This window comes from Oncorhynchus tshawytscha, linkage group LG28 (genome assembly GCF_018296145.1).
Source record: "Oncorhynchus tshawytscha isolate Ot180627B linkage group LG28, Otsh_v2.0, whole genome shotgun sequence".
Taxonomy (NCBI): domain Eukaryota; kingdom Metazoa; phylum Chordata; class Actinopteri; order Salmoniformes; family Salmonidae; genus Oncorhynchus; species Oncorhynchus tshawytscha.
This window is the reverse complement of record NC_056456.1, coordinates 9,742,211-9,760,100: the sequence shown is the minus strand read 5'-3', so window position 1 is coordinate 9,760,100 and position 17,890 is coordinate 9,742,211. Positions and strand designations below refer to the sequence as shown.

The 17,890-nt window shown below is 46.1% G+C and overlaps 2 protein-coding genes across 8 annotated transcripts in view; one reads left to right on the top strand and one right to left on the bottom strand.

Annotated features, from left to right (window-relative positions):
- Positions 1 to 705: 705 nt before the first annotated feature.
- On the top strand, positions 706 to 16,549 carry LOC112226661 (neurabin-1-like). Of its 5 annotated transcripts, none has more exons than XM_024391125.2 (19): positions 706 to 786; positions 2,161 to 4,348; positions 7,070 to 7,202; positions 7,371 to 7,491; positions 7,594 to 7,698; positions 7,818 to 7,914; positions 10,523 to 10,666; positions 10,908 to 10,961; positions 11,426 to 11,526; positions 11,654 to 11,782; positions 11,904 to 12,000; positions 12,080 to 12,152; positions 12,247 to 12,383; positions 12,464 to 12,714; positions 13,614 to 13,688; positions 13,852 to 14,053; positions 14,274 to 14,384; positions 14,651 to 14,839; positions 15,090 to 16,549. In XM_024391125.2, the coding sequence occupies exons 2-19, from the start codon at positions 2,309 to 2,311 to the stop codon at positions 15,306 to 15,308; spliced, it is 4,278 nt and encodes a 1,425-aa protein (XP_024246893.1). In that variant the 5' UTR covers positions 706 to 786; positions 2,161 to 2,308; the 3' UTR covers positions 15,309 to 16,549. The 5 variants fall into 5 exon arrangements, with proteins under 5 accessions (XP_024246893.1, XP_024246891.1, XP_024246894.1 ...); XM_024391123.2 differs by lacking the exon at positions 706 to 786 and adding an exon at positions 1,498 to 1,622; XM_024391126.2 differs by lacking the exon at positions 706 to 786 and adding an exon at positions 1,633 to 1,836 and having other exon boundaries at positions 13,617 to 13,688.
- Positions 15,646 to 17,890, bottom strand: part of LOC112226662 (integrin alpha-6-like) — an 18,016-nt gene continuing 15,771 nt past the window's right edge. Inside the window, exons 23-25 of one of the 3 annotated variants that reach the window (XM_024391129.2) lie at positions 17,696 to 17,821; positions 17,509 to 17,608; positions 16,685 to 16,783 (exon numbers count right to left, since the gene is read on the bottom strand). In XM_024391129.2, coding sequence (XP_024246897.2) covers positions 17,534 to 17,608; positions 17,696 to 17,821 — 201 coding nt within the window. In that variant the 3' untranslated portion in view covers positions 16,685 to 16,783; positions 17,509 to 17,533. Of the gene's footprint in view, positions 16,784 to 17,508; positions 17,609 to 17,695; positions 17,822 to 17,890 lie in introns of all 3 variants that reach the window. The other 2 variants (XM_024391130.2, XM_024391128.2) reach the window with 2 other exon arrangements.

Below are 17,890 nucleotides of genomic sequence, written 5' to 3'. Positions count from 1 at the left end.
CCCCTGGTGGATGTGATAAACTCTCAATATGGCCATCTATTGATATCCATCTGGGTCACAATTGGCTGCCAAAACTCAGCCTCACACTGCACACACACTGCTGTTATTATTGTTGGCTTCCCCTCCTGGTTTATCTGAGATCAAAGTTGGCCTGGAAACAGTTAGGGCAGAAGGAAGCAAACTGGGGGCAGATTTGCAGAAGGTCATGAACCAATACGAATCGTCTTCGTTTCACTGTATCTTCCCATCCTATATCTCTCAATGGCAGTCTGAATGGGATTGTGGAGAACAATGCTCCTCTATCCCTCATTTTGAGTCCTTCTTTCTCCTCCTTAGTCTCCTCCACCTCCCTCTCTCTCACTCCTCTCCCCCACCTCACACTCTCTCACTTTGATTCCTCTCACTCCTTACATTTACATTTGAGTCATTTAGCAAACTTTCTTATCCAGAGGGACTTCCATTCATCTTCAGATAGCTAAGTGAGACAATCGCATATCACAGTTGTGGGAAGTACATTTTTTCTCAAAGAACTTACCAGCAAAGTCAGTTCTCTCTCACTCCTCTTCCTCTATCCTTCTCCCCCATTATCCCTCTCTGCCCCCACCCCCGCTGTACAGTAGTTGTATGATTGGGCGATATTTATATAATCTAGGTCCCAGTGCCACCTGGGAGAATGGTCCATATCCAGGTCACAACTCACCATAGCCCCAATACTCTATAGCCCAGTCTGCTCTGTTCCACTCTTCTCTGCCAGCCAGGAGGAGAGGCAGGGCTGGTTGGCTACAGGTAAGCTGCTCCATTTTAAGCTCCTTTTGTGAATGGTGAATATACTTTACTGTACAGTACTTTTCAACGTGGAAGTGGATACCACTTGGGGAACTAATATGCAGTCCGACGGGAATTGATTTATTGATTGACTAATAGTTTGATTGATAGGCTAATAGCTGTCTCCACTTGAATTCTCCATGTGCTCAGCAGCAAAGCAATCAGCCAGGGTGCCTCTCTTTGTCTAATTAGTGGGACCAGCACATTTTATATCGCGTTGTTCAGTTCATTTCCCCTTAAGTCACCTCTGCCGCTAACAACATGGCTAAGAGTCTGGACAGCCAGTTACTCTGTTGTGGGTATCAACCAACCAAACAGGACAAACAGCATGCTGATGCATGCTTAGACTGAATACCCTATACAGGCCACTGTGGTATACTACCAGTCATCAGAAGGGCTCCTCATTTGGGCTGCTATGGTTCATTATTAGCATAATAAAATAATTATTAGGCCTATCATTAACCCCAAGAGACTATCTCCCTAGTGTGGGTTACATTCATTATCATCACCCACCCTCTCTTTCTCTCTCTCTCTATGATTGTCAGTGTTCACACTGAGGTAGTTTACACAGGATTACAGTGCGATAATCCACTTTCAGTAGTTAGTGACATGAGCCGCCATCTGTCCTCTGTTAGCATACTGAGAGCACAGGCTTATGCCAGGCAAAATCCTTCTCAAAGACGTTTCTATGGGATGGAGACAGGACTGGAGAGGCAGAGAAATCTAGCAACCTGAACATGATATGAGAGCAGTGCACGCGCACTTTCGCTTGATGGTCTCTGGCAGCGCGCCAGGTGGTAAGTAAAGGGCCCGCGCGTTGTCGGCGCAAGGTGTGGGGATTTGCAAAGTTTGGTATTTCGACAATGAACAATTCAATCGGCGTTTGTAAAGCCGTGGACGCAGGGATAATACTGGTTCATATAAGTGCTGTTCAACTTGAATAGCGATGTGAATCAAATTGACCTGCTTTTGAATGAATGCGTTGTTGTTGTATTTCAGCTTTGCAAACAGGTAAGAACCAATAGGACCATATTATTTTCGGGTTATAAGATTGAAGTTAACGAACAGTACCCGACTGTAGGCTAATTATCGTTTTATTACTTTGTTTTACATGTCTTGTTATGATTGCTAGTAAGTAGTTAACCTCTTCCCCAGGCTAATTGCGCATGGGCAGAAGTGTCTTTGTGAACAATATTATTAGTAGGTAGGCCTAGTTGGAAGTAGACTATGAAAAACAAACATTAAATAAAAATTTGATATGAAATATAGAAGCACCACTGCCATTCCATGATTGTAATTTCCTCTGTTGTTAACTGACTCATGTCTCTCTCCTAGTGTGTTTTTCTGTAGACAGTGGACGGAGTCCTAAAGCTTAACTTGTTTGGAAACAGAGCGGTACCTTCTAACCCTATCGAATAAGGGAGACATGCAAACTTGACTCCTTCATTGAGCTTCATACCGCTCCACCAGCCTCCAGCCCCAGATGATGCGGACGAACAATAAAGGCCGGAGCGCCTCCCCCCACAGGAACGCCTACAAGTCTGACCTCCACTCCATCAAATACTCCTTGGACACTGTGACCAGGCCGAGACCTACTTCCCTGGGCCTCTCTATCCCTTCACCTGGCCCCATGGCAGTCCCTCACACCAGGACCAGCAGTGCCAGTGGCCCTGGTGAGTGTTCTAGGGGTAGGACCCTCAGTCCTAGAGGGACCAAGATCAGAGACAACATCTTCCTCCAGATGGACAGCCAACAGCACCTCATCCACCCCTTGTCTCAGGCCCTACCCAAATGCCCTCTCAGCTACAGCTCTGTCCGGAGCAGTGTGACCAGCATGTCCAGTGTAGAATCATCTATGCTAGATAAACCGTCCAAGGCCGAGGAGATAGAGATAGATAGAGCGGCTCTAGCTCAAAAGTTCTCTGTGACCCGGAAGCTGTTCGAGACGGTCAGCGGGGGTCAAAGTTTAAAGATCAGCCCCGACAGAGATAGCAGGGGGTCTGTGGATGGGAGGGGGGAGGACAGGGACGTGGGGAGAGCAAGGAGCAGGTCAGAAAGAGATGAGCTGACATCCACGTCAGAAAGCGAAGGAGAAGGGGAGAGGAGGAAAGAGAGGGAGGACAGAAAACCCATCAACGTACACACACACATTTCTCTATCCAACGTAGAACTCCACACACACACTTCATCACTGGACACCAGCTTGTCTACACACATTCACCCAGTTAATGGTCACTTCAGTGAGACTTTTTCCCCTGATGGCCCAAGTCCTACAGCTGACCCCTCAGACAGCAGCAGTGTGTGTGGTGGAAGTGTGTTAGATGAGAGTGTGTGTGAGGACTCTGTGTGCTCCCATGTATTCAACCCACCTAGCCCAGCACCCAGCACCCCCCACTCTCAGCCTCCATCCCATTCTTATGACTCTCCTAGTCCTCTCACCCTAGTCTCCCCCTGTTCTGACCAGACTGACTTCTATGGCCCTAGTAGTCCTAATGCTGACAACAGGACTTTGTCTGAGGGGAATGACCCTAGTGAGCTTTACATGACCCCTGGTGACCCTTTGACCCCCACAGAGGAGTCAGGGGCTAGGACTGTGAGGGCGGAGCTAGTGGAGGTGAAGAACGAGTCGTCTGAGAGCGAAGGGAACGAGGAGGATGAGGACACCTTAAAGGAAGAAGAGGAGACCACAAAGAAAGAGGAAAGCAAGCGGGAGAAGAGCAATGTGAATAACCTGGTGGATAATGTGTTTAACCTGGTGGATAATGTGTTTAACCTGGTAGATAATGTGTTTGAAGAATCCAGAGTGGAGCCTAGAATGGTAGAACAGAGAATGGTTGAACCGACAGTGCAACCTAAAATGGTGGAACAGAGAACGGTTGAACCTCCAGTAGAAATCAGAATGGTTGAACCCTCGTTGAGAGAGTGTGTGGAGGGATTCCATGACAGTTCTGAGGTGAGAGAGAAGGAATCAGGGAGAGACATGTACCAGCAGGAGATGGAATGGAGCGAGGGGCAGATGGCGGAAGAAACCAGACAGTTTAGAGAAGAGGGGATGACAGGAAAGAGTGAGATGGAGAAGGTAGGGACGGAAGAAAGAGATGAACCAGGAGAGCAGGAGAAAGTTGAGGCGAGAGGAAGCATGTGTGATGAGAGCAGAGAGGAGGAAGGGAACGAGGAGGCCGGATTGGAGGCAAGAGAGGATAGAGGGATAGACTTCAGGGTAAAGGAGGAAGTGAGAGAGGAAGAGGAGAGGAAGTGCAGATGGAGAGTGGATGTGAAGGATGAGGACGAAGGGAGCGGGTGTGCCGAGAGAGGAGAGGAGGAGAATGGATCTGCCATCATCCTTGAGATTGAGAATGAGGCCTTCGCGAAAGATAGGGAACGGGACTCCGCAAGATGTCTGACCCCAGATCCAGAGGAGCAGCTCTCTACTGAATATGATGAGATTCCCGGTCTTCCTCATGAGGATAATGAGGATTCTGCTAAGTCAAGGAAGGTCAAATTCTCTACAGCACCAATCAAGGTAAACCCCCACCCACACCACACCCAATCGCATTGTTAGAAGAACACCACAAAAACTCACTCACCCAATTGGGTTTGATAAAGGGGTACCAGATTTTGATTCAGAGAGTACGTATGGCTCAATCCCTTAGTTGTGGTAAAATGAAAAGCATGGGTAGAATCGCTGAAGGGTTTATGAATAGACGGAGAATAATTTGAACCGTACAGACATATTTATAACCCATCAGGTGGAGGAGACACAGGCAAGAGCTCATGCTCCGTCAGGTATTCAGTTCAGAACAGCTGTGATGTAAGAACAAGTCAACGTTTATTGGTTGTGTACACAGATTTGCAGATGTTATCACAGGGGCAGCTAAATGCTTGCGTTTCGACCTCCAACAGTGCAGTAATAATACCTACTGTAGCAATACCAAACATTGCACACGTCATCTGAAAAGAAAGGAATGAAGAAATGCAGTGCATTCGTGAAGTATTTAGATCTCTCGACTTTTTCCACATTTTATTACGTTACAGCCTTGTTCTAACATGGATTCAATAGTTGTTTCCCTCATTAATCTACATACAATACCTCCATAAAAACAGGTTTTCAGAATTTTGCAAATGTACAACAACAAAATGACATAAGTATTCAGAACTTTTACTCAGTGCTTTGTTGATGCACCTTTGGCAGCAATTACAGCCTCGAGTCTTCTTGAGTATGACGCTACAAGCTTGGCACACCTGTATTTGGGAGGTTTCTCCCATTCCTCTCTGCAGATCCTCCCAAGCTCTGTCAGGTTGTATGGGGAGTATTGCTGCACAGCTATTTTCAGGTCTCTCCAGAGATGTTAGATTGGGTTCAAGTCCGGGCTCTGGCTGGGCCACTCAAGGACATTCAGAGACTTGTCTCAAAGCAAATCCTGCATTGTCATGGCTGTGTGCTTAAGATCAAAGTCATGTTCGAAGGTGAACCTTCGCCCCCATGAGGTCGAAGGAACTGTCCGTAGAGCTCCGAGACAGGATTGTGTCGAGGCACAGATCTGGGGAAGGGTACCAAAACATTTCTGCAGAGTTGAAGGTCCTCAAGAACACAGTGGTCTCCATCATAAATGGAAGATGTTTGAAACCACCAACCACCAAGAAACCACCAACCACTCTTCCTAGAGCTGGCCGCCTGGCCAAACTGAGCAATCGATGGAGAAGGGCCTTGGTGAGGGAGGTGACCAAGAACCCGATGGTCTCTGACAGAGCTCCAGAATTCCTCTGTGGAGATGGAAGAACCTTCCAGAAGGACAACAATCTCTGCAGCACTCCACCAATCAGGCCTTTATAGTAGTTGCCAGATGGAAGCCACTCCTCAGTAAAAGGCACATGACAGCCCGCTTGGAGTTTGCCGAAAGGCACCTAAAGAACTCAGACCATGAGAAACAAGATTCTCTTGTCTGATTTCAACCATTCTCTGTTCTACCAACTCTTTGGCCTGAATGCCAAGCATCATGTCTGGAGAAAACCTGGCACCGTCCCTACGGTGAAGCATGGTGGTGGCAGCATCATGCTGTGGGGATGTTCTTCAGCGGCAGGGACTGGGAGACTAGTCACGATCAAGGGAAAGATGAACGGAGCAAAGTACAGAGTGATCCTTGTTGAAAACCTGCTCAGGACCTCAGACTGGGGCGAAGGTTCACCTTCCAACAGGACAACAACCCTAAGCACGCAGCCAAGACAACGCAGGAGTGGCTTGGGACAAGTCTCTGAATGTCCTTGAGTGACCCAGTCAGAGCCCGGACTTAACCACTATCGAACATCTCTGGAATGACCTGAAACTAGCTGTGCAGTGACGCTCCCCATCCAACCCGTTGAGAGGATCTGCAGAGATGTGAGAGGTGAGAGGTGTGCCAAGCTTGTAGCAAGAGATTACCAAGAGAGTGCAAAGGGTGCATACATTTTAAAATATATTTTGATTGAACTTTCTTTGGTTACTACATGATTCCATATGTGTTATTTCATAGGTTTGATGTCTTCACTATTGTTCCACAATGTAGAAAATAGTAAAAAAAAAAAATAAAGAAGAACCCTTGAATGAGTAGGTGTGTCCAAACTTTTGACTGGTACTGTATATAACAATGGTGTGTATGAACAGTATATGAATAGAAAAGGTGTGTACAGCAGTAGTTGTATAGCATGAGCCATGACTCGAATACAGTATAGAACATCCAACTACCCTACTGTATGTGACTCCACATGAGTATTTTAAGTGTGAGAGATTCCAGTCCGGATCTAAAATCTCCCAGACATCTCAGCCCCTGTAGCTGCTAAGTCTTCCGAGCGCCATACTGAGTATGACACTGCTGGCACACATTTCACCAGGTCAGTGTGTATTTAGGATTTAATTACTGGCAAATGAAGTCTGTTAACTGTTTTGAGGACCATCTTGTCTAAGACGTTCCCTGCCTCTGAGATTGAACTGCGGTACATGGATTTACAATGACTCAGCATTGCGTGTGTGTATGTGTGCGTAAAGCTTAGTGTGTTAAGACGAAGCGTCTGCTACAGCTTGTGTTTCCATCTCACACCCCAGTCATATTGGAGGATCTGACAACATAAACATTATGGAGTGGTATCAATAGATCCAGCTGGCAGAGAGCGGGTAGACAATCTGGGGGACCCAGAAAACCAAAGACTGGCATACACACACACACTAAACTTGACTATGAAAGATGTAATTGTGTGTGTGTACTCTCAGGTGTTCCTTACCTACTCTAATGCGGACTATGACAGGCGTAACGATGACGTTGACCCTGTGTCTGCCTCTGCTGAGTATGAACTGGAGAAGAGAGTGGACAAGATGGACCTCTTCCCTGTCCAGATAGAGAAGGGTTGGTCCCCTCTCTCCTCTGCTATCTCTCTCCCTCTATCCTTTACCTCTTCCATTCCTTTTTATATTCCTCTCTCCTTCCCTCTCACACCCTTTATCAGCCCATCTCTCTCTCTCTCTCCTTTTGTTTTTACACCTACTCTTTTTTGTCGAACTCCCCTGTCTGTAGGAGATGAGGGTCTGGGTATCAGTATAATAGGGATGGGGGTAGGGGCTGACCAGGGTCTGGAGAAGCTGGGCATCTTCGTTAAGACCATCACAGAGAACGGAGCTACACAACTGGATGGACGGTGAGAATCTGATCTAAGGTTAATGATGCCTTTCTAATGGTAAGATGTGAGTGTAATACTGTAAGCTGATCCTAGATCTGTGTATCTCTCTGTGTGTGTCAGTGTCCAGGTGAATGACCAGATAGTGGAGGTGGATGGGGTCAGTCTGGTCGGAGTCACACAGCTGTTTGCTGCCACTATGCTGAAGAAAACCATTGGCACTGTCAGGTGTATATATATACACACACACACACACACACACACACACACACACACACACGTTCTCTATGCCAATTTGTTGTACCACTTAACACAGGCTGAGGATTTGTCATTGTTTCTCACTGCAGGTTTTTGATAGGCCGGGAGAAGCAGGGGGGGGAGAGTGAGGTGGCTCGTCTGATCAGTCAGAGTCTGGAGCAGGACAAGAGACCACCTACGGTGGAGGTAGGTGTGAGACTGTGTATACATGGAGCAGGACAAGAGACCACCTACAGTGGAGGTAGGTGTGAGACTGTGTATACATGGAGCAGGACAAGAGACCACCTACAGTGGAGGTAGGTGTGAGACTGTGTATACATGGAGCAGGACAAGAGACCACCTACAGTGGAGGTAGGTGTGAGACTGTGTATACATGGAGCAGGACACGAGACCACCTACAGTGGAGGTAGGTGTGAGACTGTGTATACATGGAGCAGGACAAGAGACCACCTACAGTGGAGGTAGGTGTGAGACTGTGTATACATGGAGCAGGACAAGAGACCACCTACAGTGGAGGTAGGTGTGAGACTGTGTATACATGGAGCAGGACACGAGACCACCTACAGTGGAGGTAGGTGTGAGACTGTGTATACATGGAGCAGGACAAGAGACCACCTACAGTGGTGGTAGGTGTGAGACTGTGTACACAGTGCCTTCAGAAAGTATCCACACCCCTTTACTTTTTCCACATTTTGTTGTTAGAAAGTGGGATTCAAATGGATTTAATTTTTTTGTGTTTTTTTTGTCCATGATCTACACAAAACACTAATACACTATATATACAAAAGTATGTGGACACCCCATCAAATTAGTGGGTTCGGCTATCTCAGCCACACCCGTTGATGACCGATGTATAAAATCGAGCACACAGCCAAGCAATCTCCATAGACAAACATTGGTTGTAGAATGGCCTTACTGAACAGCTTGGTGACTTTCAATGTGGCACCAAGTCAGTTTGTCAAGTTTCAGGGTTTGGGCTAGGCCCCTAAGTTCCAGTGAAGGGCCATCTTAACACTACAGCATACATTGACCTTCTAGACGATTCTGTGCTTCCAACTTTGTGTCAACAGTTTGGGGAAGGCCCTTTCCTGTTTCAGCATGACAATGCCCCCATGCACAAAGTGAGGTCCATACAGAAATGGTTTGTCAATTGGTGTGGAAGAACTTGACTGGCCTACACAGAGCCCTGAGCTCAACTCCATTGAGCCAGGCTTAATCGCCCAATATCAGTGCCCGAACCTCACTAATGCTCTTGTGGAAAGCCTTCCCAGAAGAGTGGAGGCTGTTATAACAGCAAAGGGGGACCAACTCCATATTAATGCCCATGATTTTGGAATTAGATTTTTGATGTGCAAGTGTCCACATTCTTTTGGTCATGTAGTGTACATCTTGATTAGATAAGTATCCAACCCCCTATGTCGATACATGTTAGAATCAACTTTGGCAGCGAATACAGCTGTGAATCTTTCCGGATAAGTCTCTAAGAGCTTTGCACACCTGGGTTGTACAATATTTGCACATTATTCTTAAATTCTTCAAGCTCTGTCAAGTTTGTTATTGATCATTGCTAGACAGAAATGTTCAACTGTTTTGCTAGACAGACAATTTAAGTCAACTTTAACTAGGCCAACTCAAGAACATTGGTAAACAACTCCAGTGTATATTTGGCCTTGTCTTTTGGGTTATTGTCCTGCTGAAAGATGGATTTGTCTCCCAGTGTCTGTTGGAAAGCAGACTGAACCAGGTTTTCGTTTATGATTTTGCCTGTGCTTGGCTCTATTCTGTTTATTTTTATCCAACAAAACTTGCTAGTCCTTGCCGATGACAAGCATACCCATAACATGATGCAGCCACCACCATGCTTGTAAATATGAAGAGTGGTATTCAGTGACGTGTTGGATTTGCCCCAAACATAACGCTTTGTATTTTCTTTATTTTTTTTCTTTAGTGCCTTGTTAAAAACCGAATGCATTTTTTGGAAGAAAAAATCTGTACAGGCATCCTTCTTTTCATTCTGTCATTTAGCTTAGTATTTTTGAGTAATTTACAATGCTGTTGATCCATCCTCCATTTTCTCCTATCACAGCCATTAAACTCTGTAACTGTTTTAAAGTCACTGTTGGCCTCAAGGGTGAAATCCCTGAGTGGTTTCCTTCCTTTCTGGCAGCTGAGTTAGGATTGCCGCCTGTATCTTTATAGTGACTGGGTGTATTGATACACCAGCCAAAGTGTAATTAATAACTTCACCATGCTCAAAGGGATATAGGTTAAAAAAATATATATATATCTACCAATAGGTACACTTCTTTGTGAGGCATTGGAAAACCTCGCTGGACTTTGGTTGAATGTGATTGAAATTCACTGCTCGACTGAGGGACCTTACAGATAATTGTGTGGGGTACAGAGATGAGGTAGTCATTCAAAAATGATGTTAAACACTATTATTGCACACAGTGAGTCCATGCAACTTATGTGACTTGTTAAGCACATTTTTACTCCTGACCTTATTTAGGCTTGCCATAACAAAGGGATTGATTACATATTGACTCACGACATTTCAGAGTTTCATTTGCAATTCCATAAAAAAAAATTAAAAAAACATAATTCCACTTTGACATTATGGGGTATTTTGTGTTGACCAGTGACACGACATATCAATTTAATCCATTTTAAATTCAGGCTGTAACACAACAAAATGTGTAAAAGGTCCAGGGGTGTGAACACTTTCTGAAGGCCCTCTATATAAGCATTCCTTATTGGTTGTACCTGTGTGTGGGCGTTTTATGCATCTCAGTTGCTAAATGGAGGTGATGATGGCGCTCTGGGGCTGAGCACAGTGGATGAGAGAGAGGAAGATCTCCTTACAGAGGAGGAAGAGGAGGAAGAGGAAGACCTTACCAGCCTGGACTCAGCCCAGCTCTGCCTTAAATACAAACAGGTGTGTCAGTCAGATGTGTTGAAGTCCAGTATTTTGTGTGTGCGTGTGTGCGTGCGTGCGCGCACTCTGGTGGAAACATACTCTGTTACCCCCTCAGAAAGCATTATGTTCCTGGTCCCAGAACAGATGCTAGTGTCTGGAGATCTGAGGGACTCTGATAGGCGTTAGTGTTAATAAGTGTTATTAAGTTGCATTGTGTTGTGTGAAGTGTTTTTTCAAGTGTGTACTGGTCTCGCCTCAGCTCCAATTAAAGCTCAGGACCAGATCAGACCAACTCTGCCTAGCCCAGGAGAAGGTAGGTCACACTGACGAGACTGTCAAAACGCATGCTAACACACACACTTCCTCCCTCTCAGAACAGACTCATTTAGCTCACTATGAGACGTCCCTGTCTACAGTTTGAGTTATTAGTACAGGTGCCATGTTCCATTAACCTTGAAAATAGACTTTCTTCTTGTCCGTCTTCCCTGTGTTTTCACTGATCGGATCTGACATGACAGCATTGGTTAAAGCGATCTAATGTAGTAGGCCCTTTTTACCGGAGGCATTGTTCGATTTAGTGATTATTTAGGAAAAAGGAAGGCTGCGTCTTCAAGGTGTTGGAACGTGGCTGAAGTGGATTGTTTTTTACTGGGTGCTTAGTAGAGTGGGTAGGGGATGTGTCTCAGGGGAGTGTCTACTGTCTAGGGATGAGGGCTAGATGAACGGGGTTCATGGTATGGGGCTAGGGAACTGGTTACCCACCTGTTTGTCCTCCAGCTGAGGGTTTGTGAGGAGCAGCGGGCCTTGTGGGAGAGTCGTCAGGATGAGCTGGAGCAGAGTGTCCAGGAGGGAGAGGAGAAGGCTGACCAACTAGAGAAGTAATCATCAATTACACTGATCTACCAGTCACTCATTTAGTGTGATGGCGATGGAAAATGATGACGGCGGTGATATAAATGCTGATGATGATGATGGTAATGAGGGAGAATGTGATTGTTCTTCTAGGTACTGGCAGGAGGCCCAGGCTCTGTGCAGGATTGTGAACCAACGATTGGCTGATACTCAGAGCCAATTCGACAGCCTAGAGGTCAAATACAGCAAGGCCAAGAGACTGCTGAGGGAATTCCAACACAGGTGAGCTCTGGGTAATGTAGTCCACTGTGAAAATGCCCCTGTGAGCCAATTAAGAACTTTCACTGCCTGTTTAGAAAGTATATTTCTCTATGTGTCTGATGCTCCTTCTGTCCCTGTGCAGAGAGAAGGAGAGTGAGAGGAGAGAGGAGGAGCTGCGGCGAGAGATGGAGGAGACCGAGAGGAGACACAGAGATACCGTGGATAGACTACAGAGACAGGTGAGACTGGAGGAGATGACGTAAACTATTGTGTACAGCTACTACCTGAGTGAGAAGTGTTTTCTTTTCCTCTGTTCAGATTGGTCCCCTGGAGCGAGGGGAGGCGGTCCCTGAGATTGACAACCAATCGCTGGACACCTCATTTACCTCAAGTAAGACACTGCCCCTCGGGTAGCATGTGTCTGTGTGTGCGAGCATGTGTGTATCTTTGTGTATTGAGCCTCTCAGACTGTGTGTTTGTATCAGGTGCAGACTGGAGCATTGCTGTGCCTGAAACGGGTCGGCTGGACACGAGCGCTCACAGGGCCAGAGCACAGCTCGCCCAGAAAACCAAGAGACACCCTCCCTCACGAGACAAACTCAGAGAGTCCTTCAGGAGACCGGTCAGATAAATATATATATATCACACACACACCCCACACACATTCCATTGACATACTGAATGTTCTATCACTCCCTGTAGGGGGAGGAAGACCAGATTCAGGCCTGTGACGGGAAGAGCCAATCTCTGACTGCGAGCACACCCCGAGAGGTGGGACGTTCATTCTCGGCAGGAGGTGACCTTGTCCACTCCAGCACCACCTCTCTGTCTGCCCTCACCCCCCAGTCCCATCCCCCATCCTCTCTCCTCACCCCCCAGCCAGACCAGTCTCCCTCGAATGAGGACAACTCCTCTGCCACACACAAATCAAAGAGAAGATTCCCTGACTTCAGGTAGGTTGCTCACCAGATCCCCGTGTAGTTGTAGTGTACAGCAAGCTCATTCTCAAACCAACCCCTAACCCCTTTCCCCTAGGCACTTCTGAGCAGATAAGATACACTATACATACAAAAGTATGTGGACACCCCTTCAAATTTGTGAATTCTGCTATTTCAGCCACACCCATTGCTGACAGGTGTATAGAATTTAGCACACCGCCATACAATCTCCATAGACAAACATGTGCAGTAGAATAGCCTTACTGAAGACCTCTGTGACTTTCAACGTGGCACCGTCATAGGATACCACCTTTCCAACAAGTCAGTTTGTCAAATTTCTGCCCTGCCAGAGTTGCCCCAATCAACTGTAAGTGCTGTTATTGTGAAGTGGAAATGTCTAGGAGCAACAACGGCTCAGCCGCGAAGTGGTAGGCCACACAAGCTCACAGAACAGGACCCCTGTGCACAAAGCGATGTCCATACAGAAATGGTTTGTCGAGATCTGTGTGAAACAACTTCACTAGCCTGCACAGAGCCCTGACCTCAACCCCATCGAACAACGTTGGGATGAATTGGAATGCTGACTGTGAGCCAGAGAGGTTCGAGGACAGAGTCAGTGCCTTACCTCGCCTAATCGCCCAAAAAATCAGTGCCTGACCTCACTAATGCCCTTGTGGCTGAATGGAAGCAAGTCCCTGCAGTAATGTTCCAACATCTAGTGGAAAGCCTTCCCAGAAGAGTGGAGGCTGTTATAAGCAGCAATGGGGGTACCAACTCCATATTAACACCCATGATTTTGGAATGAGATGTTTGACGTGCAGGTGTCCACATGCTTTTTGGTCATGTAGTGCATGTATGGGAAATGTGGTAATAGTTCCACCTTGTCCTCTAACCTCTGTTCTTCTGCCCTCTAGCAGCCTCCGCAAGTCTCTCAGCAGAGGCAGGAAGAGTGAGAAGGAGAAGAACGAGAGAAGGTCCCTGGACCACAGGTAAAACAAATAGTATACACACTACGGAACTAGCAGAGAAAACGTGGTCCAGTCAATACTATACACACACCATGTACAGCAATTTCTATTTACACACACATTACATTTCTTCTTTCAAGTGTTGAAAGTATTTGACTGTTGTGTTGTCTTTCTCTGTCCCCAGGGGCTCGTGTGGTGACCTGGTAGATAACCCCAGCAGTGGTGTATCTCCCTCAGGCTCTGTCACATCCATGCCCTCCTGCCTGCCCTTCTCCTGGTTCGGGGAGCGAGGGCGGGAGAGGCTGAAGAGGGAGAGAGAGAAGCTTAGGTCGGTCTCCAGCAGCAGTCTACCCTACATGACCACCGGGGGCAGTAGAGACTGCCAGGTGAGAGGGGAGGCGCGCATTCGCACACCTGGGCTTTCATCTCCGACTACCCTGGACTTCACATTTCATTTTGGCTCAAAGCACTTGTCCAACTCAATAATGTATGTGGCTTATGAATTTTGCATGCTTATTTCACCTGGGGCCTTTAATTTTGTACTGTACTCGCTCTTGACTGTGTGTGGTTGGTTGTGTGTGAGTCACATGTCTTTGCTCATTCTAGAGACTGAGTGTTGCAGACGCAGGGAGTACCAGCTCTGCTCTCCTGTCAGGGATGCTATCAGATTTGTCTCTCTCTGGGCGCTCTCAAACTCTCACCTTCTCCTCCTCAGAGGTGCGTCTCTCCGTCTCTCACATGGTCTCCCTCTATTTCTCACTCCCGTCCTCTCTCCACTTCTGTCTTTATCGCCCTTCTCTCTCTGACCTGATTTCTGCTCTAGTTTTCTACCATTCCCTGATTGTTTTCTCCTCGGCTCATATGGCTGGATTGTGGTTTACTCCCCCCCGAACAACCCAGAATGTGATGGAATATTAAGGTGTTTGTTTTAACTGTTTTGGTTTTGTCAAACTATCTGTCCATCTGTCTGTCCCTCTCTGTAGACTCTGGACGGTGACTCTGTCCTAGTTGGTAACGATAATCAGTGGCAAAGCCGACCCCTGGACCAATGGACCAATCAGCAGGTCTGTCTGTGGTTGATTGGCATTAGCATGGACCAATATGCAGCCAAGTTCACAGCCAATGGTGTGGATGGGCTGCAACTCCTCAATCTGGACAACAACAAACTCAAAGTAGGTTTGTTCTACAGGGAGTCGAGGGCTATGTCTTAATACTGTTAGACATCATCCTCTCCTCACCTTCTGTCTTCAGTGTTCTGATAAATGAAAGGACTGAATGGGCTTCCCTGATCAGTGACCAGCTAGGAAAGGGGGCTAATGAAGAGTATTGTGACGCGTCCCTTAGATGAATGATTTCATTCCATATGGATCAGCCCATAGTTTCACAAAGTAAAGTCCCCCCCACCCCCCTTTCTTTCACTAGGCTCTGGGGGTGTGCAGTCAGAGTGACCGTGCTGCTCTGAGGAGAAGGCTGAAGGAGATGAGGAAGACTCTGGAGAAGGAGAGAGTGAAGGGAATGGAGAGAGAGGAAAAGGAAAGGGAGAAGAGGAGCAAGGAGAGTGAAGGAAAGGAGACGAGGGAGAAGGCGGGAAGGGAGGACAGATGTGGTGGTAAAAAGGTCAGAACAGAGTCACTCTGCTGAAGTCTGCACTCTGACCCCTAAACGATCTTCAATCACAACTTTTTATCTGAGAAGTCCTACTTCTATTAGGCTCACCGCGACTGGGGAAATATACTTTATTTATTTTAAGTGTTTTGTTGCTAGGTATAGACGTTTCTATATGCATGTTGTACAGCTGATGACATTTAAGCACTATATTGTATTTTAAGCTGTGAATGTTTTACATGCGTTAGTAAATCATGTTTCAATCTTAGACTTAACTTCTGACTGTAAAGACTGCATTTTAAACATTTAGGTTCAATTTCATTTCCATGATGTAATAAAAGTAACAAAGTGTATGAAAGAAAAAAGATGGATGTGAATTTGTACAGGATGTAAAAACATTTATTTAGCAAATCATGGCAATTTTTCACACTTACTTTACATTGTCAACAGCTGTCACTCGACAAATCCTCCACCTTAAGTCATTGAATGGGCCCTGTTTTAAATACTTCTTCAACGACAAAAAAAAATGCAGAATTTCTTCACTTCCTTGAAATGAACACTGATTTTAACGTGACCGATTAGAAGAACCACAATATGTAGTTTCTCCACTCACTCACTCTGCTTCACTGGTCCATCTCAACAATCGAATACTTAAACGTTCACAACGTTCTCTCTGAGCAGTTATGGATGGTGACGTTAGTACATGGATATAAATAATACCGAAAGATTGAATGGGAAAGCTGTTGATTAGCTCCTGCTATAACTTGATGAAAAATGGCCCCAGTTAAACATGCGAAATGTGTCTAACTGTCCTTACACCCAAATGGCTTTGAGATGATTTGTGATTTGAGGCATCCATCCTTCCATATCTTGGAGAAAGAAAAAAAACTCCTGAAAAATGATTTGGCCAGTGGAGTACTTTGTAGGTAACATTCTCCTCATACAATAAATACACATTCTTCAAAATATACAAAACATATAAAACACTCTAGCCTGTTCCGTAAGTGTACATTTACAAAACAATGTCCAGAGCTTTGAAAGAGAGACGGCTGGGATTCTTGACCCAAAATGTTAAAGAACACACAAATCTTCTCTTTCTGTCCAGTGATCAACGTGGATGTCACTATCAAGATAAAATTCAATCAGACAAGGTACTACTTAATTGATCCCCAAAAAGGGACAATTTGATGAAGTGTTATTTCACCTTATCTAACCTGCTGTTGTACTGTATCGTCGCCATCTGTCCTTAAAGTACACAAATAAAGCTTTTCTACAAATTGTTTTTTTTTCCTACATTTTTTTTTTGTGTCCACACTGTGGTGCGGGGGGGCCTTGGGAACGGGAGCTCCAGTGTTCCACCATTGTTAAGAGTAACTCTCGTTCTCACTCCAGCTCGTTATCCAGGCTTTCTTTTCCAGGCTTCCCAGTTGGTCTTTCTCCTCCTTTTGTATCCGCACCGCATTATAACTGGGAACGCTGTCGTCGTACTTGGAGCGTCTGAAAAACCCACACTGTTGGTGGCAACAAACACAGCACATAGAAAATCAGTAACGAGCAGTTTGGAGCCTCTCAACAACATGAAAGGAATAGCTCACCCTCACATCAAACTATGAAAAGTCTAAACAATGTTTGATTTTGGGGTGTGCTATCCCTTTAAGGGCAGAGATGTGAGTGAGGCTCTTGAACAGTAGGAGGCGATACAGAGTCATCGGTGTTCCGACATGCAGAAAGCTGTGATGTAGCAACGCCCCTATAAACCAAGGCTGAGAGAGAACCACTTCAGAGCCTTCAGACAGGAAGTGCTTGAAGTTCCAATGGCAACCACAGAAGCAGAAACCAGAGACTGAGAGAGATGAAGACGGCAAGGACCAACCCAGAAGGTCTTTGGAGCGATAGGAGAACAGTTCATATAAATGGCATAATGATTTTTCAACCAAAGTAAGCATTCATCCCACATGGCCATGCATGTAAACCGTCCATAACTCAACAACAACAGTTCGAAAGAAGGCCATTTCCAAGCAGAAACTGGAAGTGCTTTTCTACAGCAACCTGTCAGCGGGGCCCTGTAACGTTCCATCGTCATAGCCATTGCATTTGATTTCGTAGCTCTGAGCCCCTTTACTTTGCTCGTTCATTAGCGAAAGCGTTTCCCCCTACAGCGATAGTTAGTCTGCCACTGTCTCCGTTCCATCCTCTGTGCCCCCGGGCATGTATAGGTGGGTATAGATGCGTTTACCCCAGAGACAGCGTCTCGCCCTCTTTTACGCGTCAGAAGACGTCAATCTCTCTTTGTCAGAGGGTGGCACATCCTCTTTCTTTTTCCCGAAGAAACCGCACTAAAGAGAAGCAATTGCATTAGTGTGTGTGTGTGTGTGTATTCATACTGTAAACAGTGACATTTATCCGGGCTCTTCTAGTCTTACCTTCCACAGCAGGAAGACCAGCAGGCCGAGCAGCAGCAGCCCTAACAAGATGGCTACCAGGATGATCCACCATGGGAGTCCTCCGTACTGAGCCACACGACGCTCTGGGAACACCGTCACTCTCACCTGAGAAAAGACAACATCAATAGAAAGTCAACGGAAAGGGAAATGTGGGTTTTTGTGTGTTTGAAATGT